Genomic DNA, 16,321 nt, shown 5'->3' on the forward strand with positions numbered 1-16,321 from the left:
CCTCCCTACGAGTCGTAGCTGCAATCAGTGCACAGATAGATGCTTTCGTCATGGCGCTTTCCCAATTCTTGATACTGGCTCGAGAGGAAGGTGCAACCTACTATTTTGCTGGATACCAATACTTGACCTACGGGTGCCCATTTCTCTTTTCAACATCCTTTCCCTCTTGACTTGTAAGTGATGACTCTGCGTCTACTAAAACACATTGCAGCAGCAAGACCACGTCATCCATATATTTCTTCACCGTCACTTCGACTTTCACAATCAAGGTTATCTTCATCCCGTTCCCCGCCCACGATTTCGTCTCCCACACCAGCAGAGCCTGCCAATACCAAAACTCCCCGTGTTGCACAACCAACCGGCCAAGGGACTCGTCTTAGCTTCTGGCCTTTCCTGTTCATCTTTTTCCTCAGCAGTGGCTCTTACGTTCTCATTGTGAAGCGTCGAGTTGGCGAGTCCGCCGCGGTGTCTCCAGAAAATCGCAGAAAAGCCCACACTGAGCGGTAGAGCTAAGCGCTGAGAATGGCTGCACCCGAACCTACATCAGGAACCTCGCCTCTGGTTCAGCCAGACCTGCCTCTCCCCTCTGCCAATACCTCTCCCCGGTACGATCCTCAGAAAGTCACAGTTGTCTACATTTTGGGAGGTCCGGGATCTGGCAAGGGCACCCAGTCAGAATATTTGGTGCGGGACTATGGTTTTGTCCATCTATCGGCGGGGGATCTACTAAGAGCAGAGCAAGACAACGAAAACAGTCAGTACGGGCAGCTGATTAAAGACTACATCAAAGATGGTCTCATCGTTCCAATGGAGATCACCGTGAATCTGCTGTCAAATGCAATTGAGGACAAGCTAGGAAGCGACGGAACAGGCAAGTTCCTTGTCGATGGATTTCCACGAAAGTTGGATCAGGCTCTTTTCTTCGAACAATCCGTCTGTGTCTCGAAATGTACCCTTTTTCTCGACTGCCCCGAAGATGTAATGAGGGAACGGCTGCTAAACAGAGGCAAAACCAGCGGAAGATCCGACGACAACGAGGAGAGCATAATCAAACGTTTCAGGACATTTGTCGAGACAAGTATGCCTGTCGTGGACTTATTCGAGAAGGAAGGCAGAGTGATCACCGTCTCCGCGGTTGGCTCGGTAGGAGAGGTCTACGAAGGAGTCGTTGGCGGTCTTGCGTCAAAGGGGATTGCTCCCACAAACAAATAGTCTTGTATCCATCTTAGTATCAGAATACTCAAATAAAGCTCAAAGGCGCTGACAAGACTATATTCTCAAGACAGGCTCCACAACAATGCTCAGCCATTTTTGCTATTAGGTTTTCAGTCACTGTCCTCGTCATCTCCGCTCTCATCTTCCTGATTTGTCGGACTCAGACCTTCGAAATCTTCCGCTGTATCCTCCTCCTCGTCTGACGGTGGAAGCATTACAAATGCCTTCAAACAAGTAATTCGATTGCCGGTTTCATACAAGCCAATCAATTGTCCCATCTGGAAACTGCCTCCCTCCTTCTTCTTGTTCACCAAATCTATCCCCGGGACGGAGAAGAGGCGGATAGCACCGTCGCTACTGGCGGTCACAACCACCAGATTTGCAGGTCCGGGCGAAGTCGATCCGAAGTCGAGAATCTCGAAATCTTTGATGCGAGTTGTGACGCCACCATCTTTCCCGCCGAGGTGACCAAGTAAAGTCGCATCTGAAATAGTGTCTTCCACGGGGTTCTTGTCGTTCTTTGACGAGATGACCTCATCGCTGGTATAAAACAACACCCTCCCATCTTCCGTGGATACCGCCAACACGGCCAACTCTTCATTGCTGGAGTTGCGCAAGGCGACATAGGCGATCTTGTGGACCTTTGTCAAGGGAGAGGGGAGAATCTTGGCCTTGGGTTTCGAATCGTCCCCGAAAATGACCACGCCGCGTTCAAATGCCACGGCAAACTCAGTGCCCGCAGGATTCCATTCGATCCTTCGCCCCTCACCACTGCTATACTTGCCCTCCCGGACACTCTGAAGCATCTCACGACCGAAATTCAACACACCAGCTTTCTTGCCCGTGACAAGGTTCCACAGCCTCATACACCGCTCGCCTCGACCAACGCTGACCATTAATTTCATACTGGGATGTACAGCAAAGTCATTCACACCGGCTGGGGTGGCGCCCGGCGGCGCCGTATCACCACTGGGCTGGCCGAGGACCTTGGGACGTGGGGCTTTGACGGTTGAGACAACGGTGAGATCTTTCAGGCGGGTAACAGCAATCGTATTATCTTCCGATGCGGAAAGTAGCTTCGACCTGGTCGGGAAATGGAGAGCGGTAATATTGGACGAGTGATGCAGAAGAGTGCCCAATTCTCTGTTTCTGGGATTCTCCGAGATGGCGTTGGTGGACAGTGATGGCAATACAGGGAAACCCCGGTCGTGGGCTACCGGTGAGGTGGAGAGGCTAAAGACATTGATTTTCTCATCAGAGCCTCCTGTGGCTAGGAAAACACCTTGGTTGTCGGATGACCCTGGAGGTGGGAGTGGCGATAGAGCCAGACACCGTATAGAAGAGGCATGTGCATTGAAGAGGAAGGAGTCTGAGAACGTGGTACTTTGGGGGTTTGCTTTGGATTTGACGTCGTCGGGGTGTAAGGACAGTGAAGCGGTAATACCGTGCAGTATTCTTTCGTAAGAACCCGTGATGATCTGGATAACCGGTGGAATTGTCTTGACATCTGTACTGTTGTCTAATTTGGCCACCTTTGTACTTTCACTTTGTGATTTGGAAGTTGGGGCCGTCTCAGGACGATCGTCACGTTTCCTCTTGGCCATGGTCCAAAAATTAGAATGGCGGTTATGGAATGGGTGAAGGAAGCCTAAGAAAGTAGATGGATGTTAATCTTGTATAGACCAACACAACAACGCTTAGGAAAACCATCAAAAGCCGATAACGTGGGAAGACTTCTTTCCAAATGCCGGAAATTTTTGATGATGTCGAACCAGGGTCCAGGAAAAAAGTGATAGGGTCTGGGCTTACCTAATCATAAATTTTCTGCAGGCAGGGAGGATGGCATGGATGGACAGGCAAGACAGGTCAGAGTGCGAGTCAAGTTGGCGACGAAGAGTGTGTGTGGAACTCTGGCCAACACCAAATGAGAATTGACAAGCTTGACTTTGGGTGGATGAAAAAGAGCACGAGTCGGATGGATGGGCGTGATGGGGTGGGTAAAATTGGAGAGAAAATGGGAGCAATCAGACGAGGGCGCCTTGGCCAGGAGCGGTTTGGTGGATTGGAGATTGGAGCAGCTGGAGTGTGTGAGGACGGAGCAGATAACACCCTGTAACGTATTGGGCGCCGACTTGCAGGTTGCTTGCAGTCCTTGCAGTCCTTGCAGAATCAGCCGGGCACCCCCCAAGTGGACTTTAGGTGGCTTGGACTGGCACAACTGGCAACTGGGTGGGTGGCTCTTGATTCCCCTCGTGCCCTCCCCCTCCCCCTGCGTATGCCTTCCCCAAAGCAAAGGCAAAGGAAAGCTTTGAGCCTTTGAACCATGACACGGGCATTTTTCAATAGTTTTTCGGGGGCCCTTGTTTGCAATTCTGCTCCTCTTCAGCGCCCATTCCATCCATCCCAATCACTCCGGTTGCTCCCACCTCCCCGCCTGTAATCCTCCCCAAAGTGCCTATACAACCAAATTCAATCAGGACACCGTTTGGTTAACCCACCAACTTGATCACCCAAAATCAACCACAACGCGCCCAAACAATTCATTATAAACCCATTTTCCATCTCTAACCGTTTCAAACTTGCTGCCATTAAATTTTCAGCAATTGATTCGATGGAATATCGACAAAACTCCTAGGGCTGCACCATACAGATGAAATGCAGAGGGATCTACTTCGTTCCAAGAAGTCTGAAGTTCAGTCAGTCAATCTCCAATCCTCCATCATTCTCTTCTTCATCTGTCCTTTAGTATACTGACAAATTATCGCGAATTTCAGAAGTCGTTTGTTGTCGAGAAAGCGCAAGTTAGCAGAACTCTACTCCGTTACCGCGTACCATCACTCGCTCGAGGATCCCAGCTACAAACAACAACTTCAAGCCTTTCACGATGCTAACGACTTGGAACGGTATGTTTTTGATTTCGCTGTACCCTGAAATATCACCATGCTCCTCCTGTCACCCTTTCTTGTCTTCGTTGCTGCCTACTGACGATGCCTTCAGTGGTCGTTTATTCGACGAGTCAACACTACCATCTCGATCTCCATTAATCATTCAAACTCGCAAAACAAGGCTCTCCCAACGATCCGCACACACTAGTGCCTCCCTCGAAGATCCTCCAGAAAGCACAACATCTCCCAAGACCTCTTTGTCACCATCTTCGCGATCCCCCGTTGCGACCAAGGTTCGACCATCATCAAAACAACCTTCCCGAGGCCCTTCAGTGGAACGTGATAACCAAACGAATGGAGTTGATCCATCTTCGAGTGCTGGCAAGGATAATGGGGATACTCTCGTGCCTGTTAGCGAGGAAAATGTCGACGCTGTCATCTTAGATGATGCTAAAGCTGTCCCCAAACCCATCACACCAGTACCGGATGAGAAACCGGGCTCAGCAACACCAATACCATCCGAAGTGGCTACCGCGAGAACCTCTAAGCATGGCTCGACAACGTCAGGACCAACTGGCGACGATGAAACTGTGGCTCAGATGAATGAACAAGCGCCTCGCAGCCCTCCATCAGTCGCAGCTATTCCTTTATCAATCGACCCGCAGTCGTCACCAGCATCTAGTAATGCACCGGACTCTTTGGAGACTCCTGCGCCGACAGCCGGGTCGCCGGGTACCAGCCCTGGGGTCGTCGATGCTCCATCAACCACTACAGACCATGTGAGCGCGACCAAGGATGTTGAGGAACCAGGATCTCAGTCAATGGCCAACCATGATCGACCCCCACCCGGGGTAGAGGTGGGCAGAACACGTGCAGTCTCTCCGACGGATATTGAGATGACAGATGCGCAAGGAGACATTGGAAAGCAATCTTCCGGCGACCCCAAGACAGGCCACGGCCAAAAGCCTTCGATGCGCATCGACACTCAAACCGATATTCAAACATACTTCAAACCTGATTCAACCAGTGGCGCTGGGGCTGTGGTGGATAGTCCTGCCCAGATGACTACAGCTGGTACTCCGAAACGACTTCCATCAACCACTCCCGCCGCACATGAACCTCCAAAACGGGCTACCCGCATCTCATCTGGAGTGCTCCAGAAGAAATCCGTCTCAGAAATCCTTGGAGAATCCCCACGAGTCACCACTCCACAAGCTGAATCACCTTTATCTTCAGTTCTATCCCCACAGGGACGAACTGGTGATCGGGATCGGCGCGAAAAGGAACGGAGCCGGATGTCCACAGTGGTCTTTGCCAAACCCTCGAAGGCTGCTAGCGATGACACAGCGGTAAAGTTGCGTAGTGATGAGCGAAGTGTCCAGAAATCTACGCCAGGAGAACGAGATTACTTGTACACGCTTTTCGAAAACAAGGCACATTCAATGTCAAGACAGACATCCATGTCCTACCTGATTCAAAATGCCCACAAGACTCTATCAACTGCAGACCACCTCGTCGAGTATGAATTGTCAGCACAATGTCGGATCTTGAAGCGCCTATATCAACTTCAGGAGAAGCAACGCTGGGCTCTCAGACAGTACAAACGCGTTGACGAGGTTCCACGACCAACCTCGCACTGGGATTTTGTTGTTGACCATGTCAAGTGGCTGAGAACGGACTTCAAGGAAGAGCGCAAATGGAAAATGGCAGCCGCCAAAGACATGGCTGAATGCTGTGCAGAATGGGTCGAGAGTGCTCCAGAAGTCAGGAAAACACTCCAGGTACGTACACATGCGCCCAGGCCACTTGTGCAGTTACTGGATTCGCATGACGTTGCCATGGAGGATGCCGAGGGACAAAACGTGTCGTCCCATTCAACTCCCGAACTGATACCTTCCAACGAGGATGACTCGCTCAGCGATGATGTGGCTGATCCCCGAGATGTTCACCTTACGAACGCGCCAGCTGCCATCTTTGCCCTGGGCCCAACCGATTTCAACTTTGCCGTGGATAGGACGCCTGCTTTTGATAAACTTCTTGGGGAATTACCTCTGTACGAACCTGCAACCATTCAGCCGGATCTTTCCAAGTCTACACTAGCGGAACGCCTGGATGCGAAGTGGAAGACAGACATAGTGCCAGTGTCACGATGGGCTACCGAAAAACTTCCCGTCAAGAACCACTCTCCGCCAGTCAAGCGTAGCCGATACGACTATGAACTGGAACCACCAAATGCCAAATCGACTATACTGCCACCAGAGGAGAACAATGTTGCACTCTTCATGCCTGAGAACAAGCACACGCGAGATAGGATTCATCCGGGCCATTCCTTCCGCCCACCATCCGAGCACCCTATGCCAGGGCAAAACTTTTTCGAGACTAGGTCGTCATCGCAATGGACCCTTGCTGAGGATGATGAGCTTCGAAAGCTGGTCAAAGATTACTCTTACAACTGGTCGTTGATTTCAAGTTGCATCACTCCTCGCAGCTCCTACACATCTGGTGCCGACAGAAGGACCCCATGGGAATGTTTCGAAAGATGGATTGGGTTGGAAGGACTGCCAGCAGACATGTCCAAGACACAGTACTTCAAGACATACTCTTCGCGAATCGAGGCTGCTGGGAGACATGTCGCTGCTCAAGTCGAAGAAGCCCAAAGAAGAGCTGGTAACAATGTCCAGATACCTGCTCGAAAGAGAACCACCCAGCCCGTCAGAGTGGAGAGGAAGAGGACTCAACGTCATCTCGCCATGCTTGATGCTATGCGCAAGCTGGCCAAGAAACGTGAGACTGCTTTGCAGAAGCAACAACATCAAGCAGACCTTGCTGCTATGCGGAAGGTCAATGATGCAAATGTTCCCAAGCCGTCCTATAAAACACCCGCAGAGTTCTCTCAGCTTAAGCAAGAGCGCGAACAGAGGATGGCAGAGAGGCAGGAGATGTATAGACAGCAGCTCATTGCCCATCAACGTGCTACCGCACAACAACAGCGTGGCCAAGCCACTCAGCCAAACGGCATACCCAGTGGCCTCCCTGCTGGAGCTCCTGGGATGCGCGGCCCTCCAAATGGAGGAATGCCTAATATGCCAAATGCGAACATGCCAATGCCTAACGGCGTCGCTCGACCCCATCCAGGCGTCATGGCTATGCAAGGTCACATGCAGATGCCTCCAGGCATGGGAGGACCAAAAGCCATGACCCCGCAAATGCAAGCTCAAATGCAAGCGCAGATGCAAGTTCGAGGTCAAGCCAACTCTCCTCAACAGATGCGAATCCTGCAGGAAGCAAGCCGGGTCCAGCAAGAGCAGCTTATGAGGCAAGCTCAACAAGCCCAAAACGGAGCTCATTCTTCGCCCAACGGCCCACATGGCGGTATGATCAACGGCAAGGGTATGAACAATGCTGCCTATATGGCTGCTATGGCAGGCGCAAATGGTGTTGGCCCTTCTCCCGGCCCTATGAACGGAACGCCTGCATCACCTCGACCTCCGTCTTCGGGACAAGCTCTTTCCAGCGGCCACATACCTGTGCTGACCCAAGTTGCCAACAAGATTCGGGAGCACCATCCAAATATGGCCGAAGCAGATATCCAACGCTTAGCCTCGCAGCAGATCGCCACATATCAGCAACAAGCTACAGCCGCGGCAGCTGGACAGACCCAGAAACGACCTGCCCATAATCAAGCTGCGCTCAATGCTGCCATGGGTGCAGTCAATGCCGGGAATCACGCATCGGCAGCAGCAGCCGCCGCCGCAGCCGCCCAATTCCAACAAGGACACCCTGGAATGATGACCAACGAGCAAGTGCAGCAATTCCAGCATAGAATGCGGATGCAACAAGCGCAGCAGAATAATGTTCCCCGCAACATGCAAGGACAAATGCAGGCTGGAATGATGCAGAATATGGCAAATGGCATGAATGGGTCACCTGTGATGAACATGGCGCGACCAGTGAGTCAGCACGCGAATCAAGGGCAAATGAGCCGAAGTGCAACACCTCGAGACCAACGAGCGGGAAGTCAGGGTAATATGAGCGCTAACCAAACTGCCACTCCCATCCCTCAAGGACCTGGCCAACAGGGCAGTCCCCGTCAAGCTCAGTCGACTGTTCCGGCATAGGATTGATTTGGTAGTGAGGCGAAACATGGCCTAGACTTCATGTGTGGGTACACGTGTTATCATTTATCAAAGCGGTAGTATGCTTCGATGGATGGAAAATATACATGGGCAATATGGCCTAAGTATACCGTGGATAGAGATCAAGTATTTTTTTTTGCTGATTGGCAAACGTGTGTCTTCACATCATTCAAGCATAATCCATACCCAGCATGCAATGTCTTTGGCAGACTGACCGTGTTTTGTCAATACTGGCTCTGAAATGGAAGATGAAATTGGTCATTATTGGAACGAGTCCTCATGTAACCTTACGAATGCTCTCAATAACAAGCTAACAAGCCACAATGTCCACCGGCGAACCCCTCATGAAGCCGTGATGATAGAATCTGGGCACTGTTCAATAAATTGAAGCTCGCCTGGTCTCAGCCCGGAGACTCAAAAGGCTTGATACAAAGACAGTGTATTGGCGCCAACTAAAAGTCCATTGATCTATACCACTAGTTTAATCGCCACCGACATCGAGCTCACGGAGGTTCTGCTGTTGCTCCCTGTCGCCTCGATCGCCTCTGTCGCCACCTCTATGACCACCAGTGCGTCCACCACGACCGCCACCTTGACGTCTCTGGCCGCGGTCACCGCCATGATGTGGTCTTCCCTCACCGTCAGCGAAGCCGTTAGCCGCGCCGTCATTACCACCGGGCCCTTCACGGAGAAACCTCTCGCGCTCGGCACGCACGGTCTGCAACACGGTTTCGAGACTGCGTCTCCAGATGGCGAGGCGGCCTTGGATTTCGGTCCACTGTTTCTCGCCAAAGACGCGGTACGTGGCCCGTTGGACAAGGAGTTCTTGCTTCTGCTGCGACAATTTGCCCTCGATCAAGCCTGCGCGGATCGTGTCAATCACCCACATCTCTACCTCGTCGCTATCGACTTGCAATGCCGAAGCGATGCTCGAATATGACACAGACCGGGTCTGAGAGGAGGCAGCGACGCTGGCGAGAGTGAGAAGTCGGATTTTGGTCGTTAGTGTCTCCGAGGCGGATTCGTCAAGGCCGATCGATGGGAGGCTGTTGCTGGACAGGAATTCCTTGTACGCTGCGTAATCATCTGACGAGAAAATCTCAAGCAGTTCAAAGAGATTAGGGTCTGTCTTGCGGGTGGCTTGGACGGCGTCGCTGGCTGTCAATGGTGTGAAGTCGAGGACAGAAGGGTTGGTCAAGGCAACTTTGAGAACTCGCTTGGCCAACTCAACTGAATCGTTCTCAGAGGCGGACTCGGGAGGGATGACTTCAAGCGCAGACAGAAGATATGTATATGAGAGATCTTCATATCCCACCGAGCTGGCCACATCGGCCAGCGTGACATAGAATTCTTGTTTGTCGTCATCATCAAGCTGCCAGGCGGAGAGCCAGTGAGGAACATTGGTGTCCAGCTGTGACTTGAGCGCCTCAAAGGACTGGGTCGAGTTGCTTGACTTGATCACCTTCAAGATGGCAAGGAAGACATGGTAGCGCGATTCGCTGCTTGATGGAAGCACGTTGAAAATTGTGCTGAGGGTCTGAAGTGCGAGGGATGGGCCGTATGTGGGGGAGGATGAGATGGGTTGTTCAGATAGATATTGGCACAATCGAGCAAAGATCTGATCGAGGATTGAAGACTGAGTCGAGAGGCTGATGAGGAGGTTGTAGGCGGCAGTAAATTCTATTGTGATGTTGTTAGCGAACGGAGGGTAAAGGGCATGCCATCAAGTGTGGTTGATATATTAAAGCGGTGGAATCCTTACCTCTTTCGGGCGCTGAGTGGAGGACCGGAGCTTTTGTGACCAACTTCTTCAACACCTCATCTTTTTGTTTCTGATTTTGACTGTCATCGACTGAGTCTGGATTTTGTTCTGATTCTCTCAAAGGGTTCAACAAAGGCTCGATCTCGGCATTGACGCCTGCGCCTTCGGCACTTTTGGCGAGGACATCAAGGTATTGGGCGAGTTCCTCTGCGAGCTCAGAGAAGGTACCCTCGATCAAAAGAGTGTTGGAAGGGCCTGGCATTTTGGCGATGTGGTAGAGAGCGAGAGTGACTGGGTTGAGACGGGCCTTTGTCGTCGCTCAAGTTCACACGGCGGGATGGTCTTGTCTTGGGAGCGTGTGGGAAGCGAAACTTTTGCTACAGTGGCGTGAAATCTTGGCGTTGGAGATTAGATAAGATCCGCCATCATAATTTGTGCGGGCCCTCGGGCCCTCTGGCCCTCATGCTACGAGTACTATGGGCATCTCTACATGCACAATGGAATGCCTGATCATGTCGATAGAGATATATTTTCATGTTGTTCATATCGTATGGACCTCCTCTGCCAAGCATCAAAAGACACTGGTAGGATCAGAGGCAGTAATGCTTGGCAATGGGATGGCGGAATTGTCCTTGGCTGCCATCTCATCTTCGACAAAAACACCGAGCCCTGCAAAACTTCTGTTGAGACACTCATTGACATAGTCCCAGTCGCTGTAGCCTGCTGAGTCCTTGGCGTCGTTGGCCTTGCCCTGTTTCACCCGTGCCAGATAACCATCTTTGACCGAGTAATAGTCCTCTGTGCGAGGCATACCCATGAACGGATCATAAGCAGCCCGTGCTTTGGGTTTGACAATCTTTTTGAGGCCATGGATAAGTCCACTGGGATCGGCTGCGCCGTCATCTTTGCGTTTAAGTTGTCGAGTTGGGAGATCGTGGGAAGCTTCAGTGGCGTCGGTTTTGATGCCATTTGCCAGCGCGTACTCTTTCAACTTTCGGTTTGTTGCTGCTACGTCAGTCTTGAAGACAAGGTTCATTATCAGCTCCTCTTTCAGTTCGAGGTAGTCGTCGAAATCTCTTTTGGTCTCAAATTCCTCTTCGTTGCGTTCGAGACTGTATCAGCATGAGTTAGATGGAGATCGAATTGCAAGACTCGGTTCTCTTACATTTTGTGCACACGCTTCCGGATCTCCACTTCGCGTTCGATCTTGAGATCCTCAAACGTCTGCGTTCGCCAGTCGCGCTTCCATAGATGCACGTGGCAACCTCCGACAGGACATTCTGCTTTGCCACTGGAGAAGTTGCGATCAACACAGCCTTCACATATCCGGTGATAGCACTTGGTGTTTATCTTAAATCGAAGCCCAGGATGTGTTCGAGGGTCACTGCCACACACAGGGCACTTGTCCCTGCCTGGATAGAACAGTGAGTCTACAGCTGATCACACATTCATGGGCATCCTGTGTTGCTTACCGGAGACCTCATCATCATCCATTGCTAAGGGTAATCATTGATCATGAATTCTCCGTAAATATGGCAATTTCAGAGAGAACCTTGTTAAGACCGGTAGCCTCGTAAAAATCTGGCCAAAATGATCCCCATCACCTCATTCACGCATTGCCAAAAGCTGGGATAAAGTATGGAGAAGGAGATGTCTAAGGTGAATGATGTGGCGCCTCTTTGATGAGCGAAGTGACAAAAGGTGGCGTCTGACAGTGTCATTTGAACCTGCTAGTTGGTGGCGGCAGGCGCGGAGTTGCCTAATTTTGCATCACCATCGTTTTCCATCGCCCTTGCCTCGATTTTCACGACTTTTTGGCACCAAATACAGGGATTTAACAACCACCACAGAGGTATCAACCAACCTTGTTAGATATGGTGAATTAATTTCAAGGCTTTCGAGATCATGGATGAAAGCGCACTCGCAAGAGTTGACGCTCAGCGAGTTGAGCTTGAGGCCAACATCGCAAAGCTACGCAAGTCACTGCGTCACTGGCAAACCCTCGAGATTGATTATGAAGGGCTCAAAGAAGAGTTTATGGCACTTGATGACGCTGCCACCATTGACGAATGTATGCAGATAGGATTGGACTTCAAAGCCGAGCTTGTCGACGAGCAAGAGCTTCACACCCTCCTGAGGGACAGTAGCGCTCGTCCAAGGAAGCCTTCACAGCTTGCAGAAGTCCTGTCCAAACGTGTCGATTACGTGGTTCACAATGTCGACTCGCTTAGAAAGCAACTTTCAGATGCCGAAAAAAAGCGAAATGCTCTTTTACTCGTTGGCGATCCCGACCATCGCGATGATGCCGGCCTTCCTCTTGCAGAGATCACCGAGGAACTGGATGACTCAGGAAACATCATCTCTAGCAAAGTGAAAGTTCCTGGCAGTGATACAGACCAACTTGTTGATGTACTCAAGAAAGCTGGAATTCAGGATCTGGAGACCCGGGATGGTGTAGTATCTATTCCCAATCCCCCAAGCACCCAAGGCCAGAAGCCTTCCGAAATCCAAGAAAGCGTGGCAGACTCTTCGACTGTAGCCAATTATGGCCCCAGCCAGCATTCTAAAGTGGGTCTCTCGGAGGTGGGTGACACTGAAGAAGAAGCTGCATTACGGAGCGAGATTATGGATTATCGAAACGGGCTAGATGATGTTGGAGCCATTGTGGCAGAGCTGGACTTGGAGGAAGAAGGCTCCGACATTTCCTTCGACGAAAATGATGTCAATTTTGAGATTGACCCCGAATTTGACGAGGACGATGATGACGATGAAGATGATCTAGGGTCTGAGGATGAATCCGGAAGGAGCACTGACCGTCTTCACCTCTCTAAGTCGTATCAGCGGAAAATGGAAGAGCTTCAGGTGAAGTTAGGCCTCAAGAATGTCGGGCCTGAAGGACTGGAGAATGCCACACTTGTCGTTCCCGCAAAAGACGAAAGACCTCCGGCCGCGGAAGCAGCTCGGAAAGCAGCGCTTGCTAGGCAGGAAGAAGCGTTGAAGAGCAACCCGAAGGCCTCTGAGGACGATGCAAAAACTCTAAGGTCTTCGATAAAAAAGAATGGAAAAGCCAAAAAGAGCGTCGCGTTCTCGTCAGAGTTGGACATTGCTCCTCAGACATTGCCTATTGTCTCGAAGCCCATAAATCAGAGCCAACTGGAAGATAGGCCAAAGGCCAGACCTATCGCTGACACCATTATTGAACGTCCGGAGGCAGCCTCACTGACAGGTGATGGCGATGAAGATCAGGTTCCTGTCGCTCCCTCCACCATTCCGCTAAGGCAGTCACGCTTTAAGTCTGCTCGTCAAGGTCAGTCAGGGGGCTTCAATGTCGTGCCGAATGCGCCCCAGTATCAGTCCCTCATCCCTCATCCACCATCACAGGTCATTTCTCCAATGGTGGTGGAGAGGACGAAGCCCAACGACCCAAAGGCTCCTGATGATGATGACTTTGATGAGGGCATGCACCGGGCTGAGATCAACTCAGAATACCAACGACATCGGATAAGAAGAATACTCGCACAAGATGGCGGTTTTGTTGGGAATGGGGAGGATGATGTTTATGGTGAAGAAATGACACCTCCGATGGAAGATGGACGAAAGATCAGTCGTTTTAAAGCCGCCAGACTGAACAGATGATTGCCAACAACCCGGACCGCAGCCTTCGTCTTCTCCACAGGTGACCAAGATTTATTTCAGTGCAAGATGTACAGTACAACCATGCACTCCTCTTCCAATCGTGATCGCTCGTACTATCCTCTGACTTAGAGATGGCGACTAAAGCCGGCCGTCGTCTCGGTACTCAAACTTTCTCATACGTGATACCTCATTGGAGCAAACAAGGAGTATTATCCTCCTTCAAAGGACAATGCAGCTCAGTCTCATTGCAAGCCTTGACTTATGCTCCTAGATCAATGCTGGACTCTCTGATGTAGCCATCTTGAACCCATGACGGCTGCTATTCGTTTCATCCAGGACACACCACGAATGAATGATGGATTTGACACTTGTACCAAACGGGCATGTACTTGGTGTGAATCGTCCACATTCCGCAGACCCTGATATCTCAGTGTCCTGCAACTGATTGCTAGTTGGCCCACTCTCAAAATACGCAAATCCAAGACACCACGTAGACCTATCTTTACCACCTTAGTGACCACATCAACTTTTCCAACAAGCACATAACGCAAATTTGCACATGCAGGTGGTACGAAGCATGCTGGCCAATGTTTGGCTGGTGGCTCCCTGAATGGTAAGACCACAGGTGATTACATGTATACCACGCGATAAGTGGCATGAAGCACGTCATTGTCCTGAATGGCGAAGCGGGCCTAGAAGGGCAGCTCATGACCAAATTCAGTTCTCGACCGAGAAGATGGCGTTATTAGCGAGTGAAATAAGACTAATAAGATCCTTTAAGGTGCCAGCCTCACGGACGCTATGAGAATCGCATTGTGCGACAGACAATGGGGTCCCAAATACTTCCTTCCGAGCCTCAGAAGCTTCGTGTGGCCATTGTCGGAGCTGGGCCTGCTGGTCTGGGGGCTGCAATCGCCTTATCTGCCCTTTCCAACGTGGAAGTTACCGTTTACGAAAAGGCAAAGGTGCTTCGCGAAATTGGGGCAGGGATTCGAATTGGGTATAATTGCTGGAAAGTACTCGAACTACTGGGCGCGGCTGACCGAGTGACGGGACATCTCAAGACCTCTGTCAAGTTTCGGTAAGTCAAGATCTCCTGCTAGGGCTAAGTGCTGGGCCTGCAGATCTCTTATTCTAGATATTGGACCTGACGACTCTGTCAGGAATGGGTTGAATGGCACCATTATCAATGGCACGGGCGAGTCATCGCTGCCCAGGCGTTATTGGCCACGACGAGTAAAGAGAACTCGTCTACAGTCGGGTCTCGTATCAACGGTTGCCGAAGGCATCATTCAGCTGGACAAAGGAGTCTCATCCATCGAGAACATCGAGAACGGTGGAGTGAAAGTGCTATTTCAAGATGGAACCAATACGACTGCAGATCTTGTGGTAGGTGCTGATGGGATCCGTTCGGTAAGTAGTCAGCCTAGTAGGGTATACTAGTCGAGCTCATCGCTGTTGATCAGGTCGTTAGAGCGAGCATCTTTCCAGACCACACGACAAATTTCACTGGTACGCTGAATATGTGTGACCAATACCGGTTGATAGATGCTGAAGTGGTCTAGGAACTACAATCTGGCGAACTCTGATTCCTATTACTTCCGTCAAGGATATTGGACCAGAAATATACGCGGCAACCTCCTGGTGGGCGGGTCCTGCTGGTCATGTTTACTTTTCTCCCGTCGACGATGTCAATGAGCTCCCCGAAGAACAAAGAAGTTTCGAAATCTCTTGCCGAAATCTTATGGATCCATCCACCGTGACCGAGAAGAGATTCAGCTGGGGAATCCCCGCAACCAACGAGAGAGTTACATCGCATTTTACGGTGGGATAGACCTCTCAAGATACCTCTATCGCGAAACTAATCAGACGTGCAGGAGTACGATCCTCGAGTGAGAGAAGCACTGTCGCGCGTCCCAGAAGGCAATTGGAAGGAGTTTTCTGCTTTTGCAGGACCTAGGCTGAACAAACTTCATGCGTGGGACAAGGTTGTGTTGTTGGGAGATGCTAGTCATCCTTTAAGCGGTGAGCTGGCATGACATATGAGGCCATGGACTATTTGTTGATCGTGTATAGGAGCATTCGGTTCTGGAGCGGCATTTGCCTTGGAGGATGGCTGGATCCTAGCTCGAGCAGTTGAGCACACGAGAAACTCACCAAAAGCATTGAGCAAGGCGATTGAGACATTCGACACTATTAGGTCTCCATATTACGTGAGGATGTCAGCGATTCATTCACCCCAACTTGAAGTTCCTCTGTCTAACTTTGGCAGGTATCAACACCTGGACGATCAGAAGCAGAAAATTACAGAACAGTTAGCTGCGACCACGAATAAGTCGTTCGAAGAAGAATTAAAGATCAAGATAGGGTCATTTGGAGGAGAAACGACCTTACCATGGATATACCAAAACGATATAGAGAAGGTTTGGGACACGTACAAAAGCATTGGGCATCAGAGTAACGGCACCAACTCGTTTTCCTCAGCGCCGTTAGTGGAGGTTGTTGCATAGCTGATATCTATCAGGTACAAACAACAAGTTTTGACACTGGAGTACTCATATAGACTGATAGCCCGTTCCCATAGATTTTGAATGCCACCTGAAACTACAACATCATCTTTGACAAAGTAGAAGAATGACTATGGTAAGCAAAGGCATGCGCTGATGAGGCAGCGAATCGAGGCTCTT

The 16,321-nt window shown here is 50.6% G+C and overlaps 6 protein-coding genes across 8 annotated transcripts; 3 read left to right on the forward strand and 3 right to left on the reverse strand.

Annotated features, from left to right (window-relative positions):
* The first annotated feature begins 90 nt into the window (after window positions 1–90).
* PV10_02094 (uncharacterized protein) lies at window positions 91–1,287 on the forward strand. The gene has a single exon (XM_016366374.1). It carries the CDS (start codon window positions 523–525, stop codon window positions 1,210–1,212), a length of 690 nt encoding a protein of 229 aa, XP_016225892.1. The 5' UTR covers window positions 91–522; the 3' UTR covers window positions 1,213–1,287.
* Window positions 1,232–2,932, reverse strand: PV10_02095 (uncharacterized protein). The gene has a single exon (XM_016366375.1). It carries the CDS (start codon window positions 2,817–2,819, stop codon window positions 1,326–1,328), a length of 1,494 nt encoding a protein of 497 aa, XP_016225893.1. The 5' UTR covers window positions 2,820–2,932; the 3' UTR covers window positions 1,232–1,325.
* Window positions 2,933–3,574: 642 nt separating this feature from the next.
* Window positions 3,575–8,474, forward strand: PV10_02096. Of its 3 annotated transcripts, XM_016366376.1 has the most exons (3): window positions 3,575–3,911; window positions 3,990–4,118; window positions 4,213–8,474. In XM_016366376.1, the coding sequence occupies exons 1-3, from the start codon at window positions 3,871–3,873 to the stop codon at window positions 8,216–8,218; spliced, it is 4,176 nt and encodes a 1,391-aa protein (XP_016225894.1). In that variant the 5' UTR covers window positions 3,575–3,870; the 3' UTR covers window positions 8,219–8,474. The 3 variants fall into 3 exon arrangements, with proteins under 3 accessions (XP_016225894.1, XP_016225896.1, XP_016225895.1); XM_016366378.1 differs by having other exon boundaries at window positions 3,575–4,118; XM_016366377.1 differs by having other exon boundaries at window positions 3,990–8,474.
* A 10-nt stretch (window positions 8,475–8,484) lies between these two features.
* Window positions 8,485–10,328, reverse strand: PV10_02097 (uncharacterized protein). Its single transcript, XM_016366379.1, has 2 exons — window positions 9,999–10,328; window positions 8,485–9,916 (listed from the first exon to the last, which is right to left on the reverse strand). Exons 1-2 carry the CDS (start codon window positions 10,258–10,260, stop codon window positions 8,718–8,720), a joined length of 1,461 nt encoding a protein of 486 aa, XP_016225897.1. The 5' UTR covers window positions 10,261–10,328; the 3' UTR covers window positions 8,485–8,717.
* A 184-nt stretch (window positions 10,329–10,512) lies between these two features.
* On the reverse strand, window positions 10,513–11,627 carry PV10_02098 (uncharacterized protein). The gene is made up of 3 exons (XM_016366380.1): window positions 11,471–11,627; window positions 11,164–11,410; window positions 10,513–11,110 (listed from the first exon to the last, which is right to left on the reverse strand). The coding sequence occupies exons 1-3, from the start codon at window positions 11,490–11,492 to the stop codon at window positions 10,570–10,572; spliced, it is 810 nt and encodes a 269-aa protein (XP_016225898.1). The 5' UTR covers window positions 11,493–11,627; the 3' UTR covers window positions 10,513–10,569.
* A 276-nt stretch (window positions 11,628–11,903) lies between these two features.
* On the forward strand, window positions 11,904–13,657 carry PV10_02099 (uncharacterized protein; the record flags this gene model as incomplete). The annotated part of the gene is made up of 1 exon (XM_016366381.1): window positions 11,904–13,657. The coding sequence occupies one exon, from the start codon at window positions 11,904–11,906 to the stop codon at window positions 13,632–13,634; it is 1,731 nt and encodes a 576-aa protein (XP_016225899.1). The 3' UTR covers window positions 13,635–13,657.
* Between the last annotated feature and the right edge of the window lie 2,664 nt (window positions 13,658–16,321).

This window comes from Exophiala mesophila, assembly GCF_000836275.1.
Source record: "Exophiala mesophila strain CBS 40295 unplaced genomic scaffold supercont1.2, whole genome shotgun sequence".
NCBI classification, from domain to species: Eukaryota; Fungi; Ascomycota; class Eurotiomycetes; order Chaetothyriales; family Herpotrichiellaceae; genus Exophiala; species Exophiala mesophila.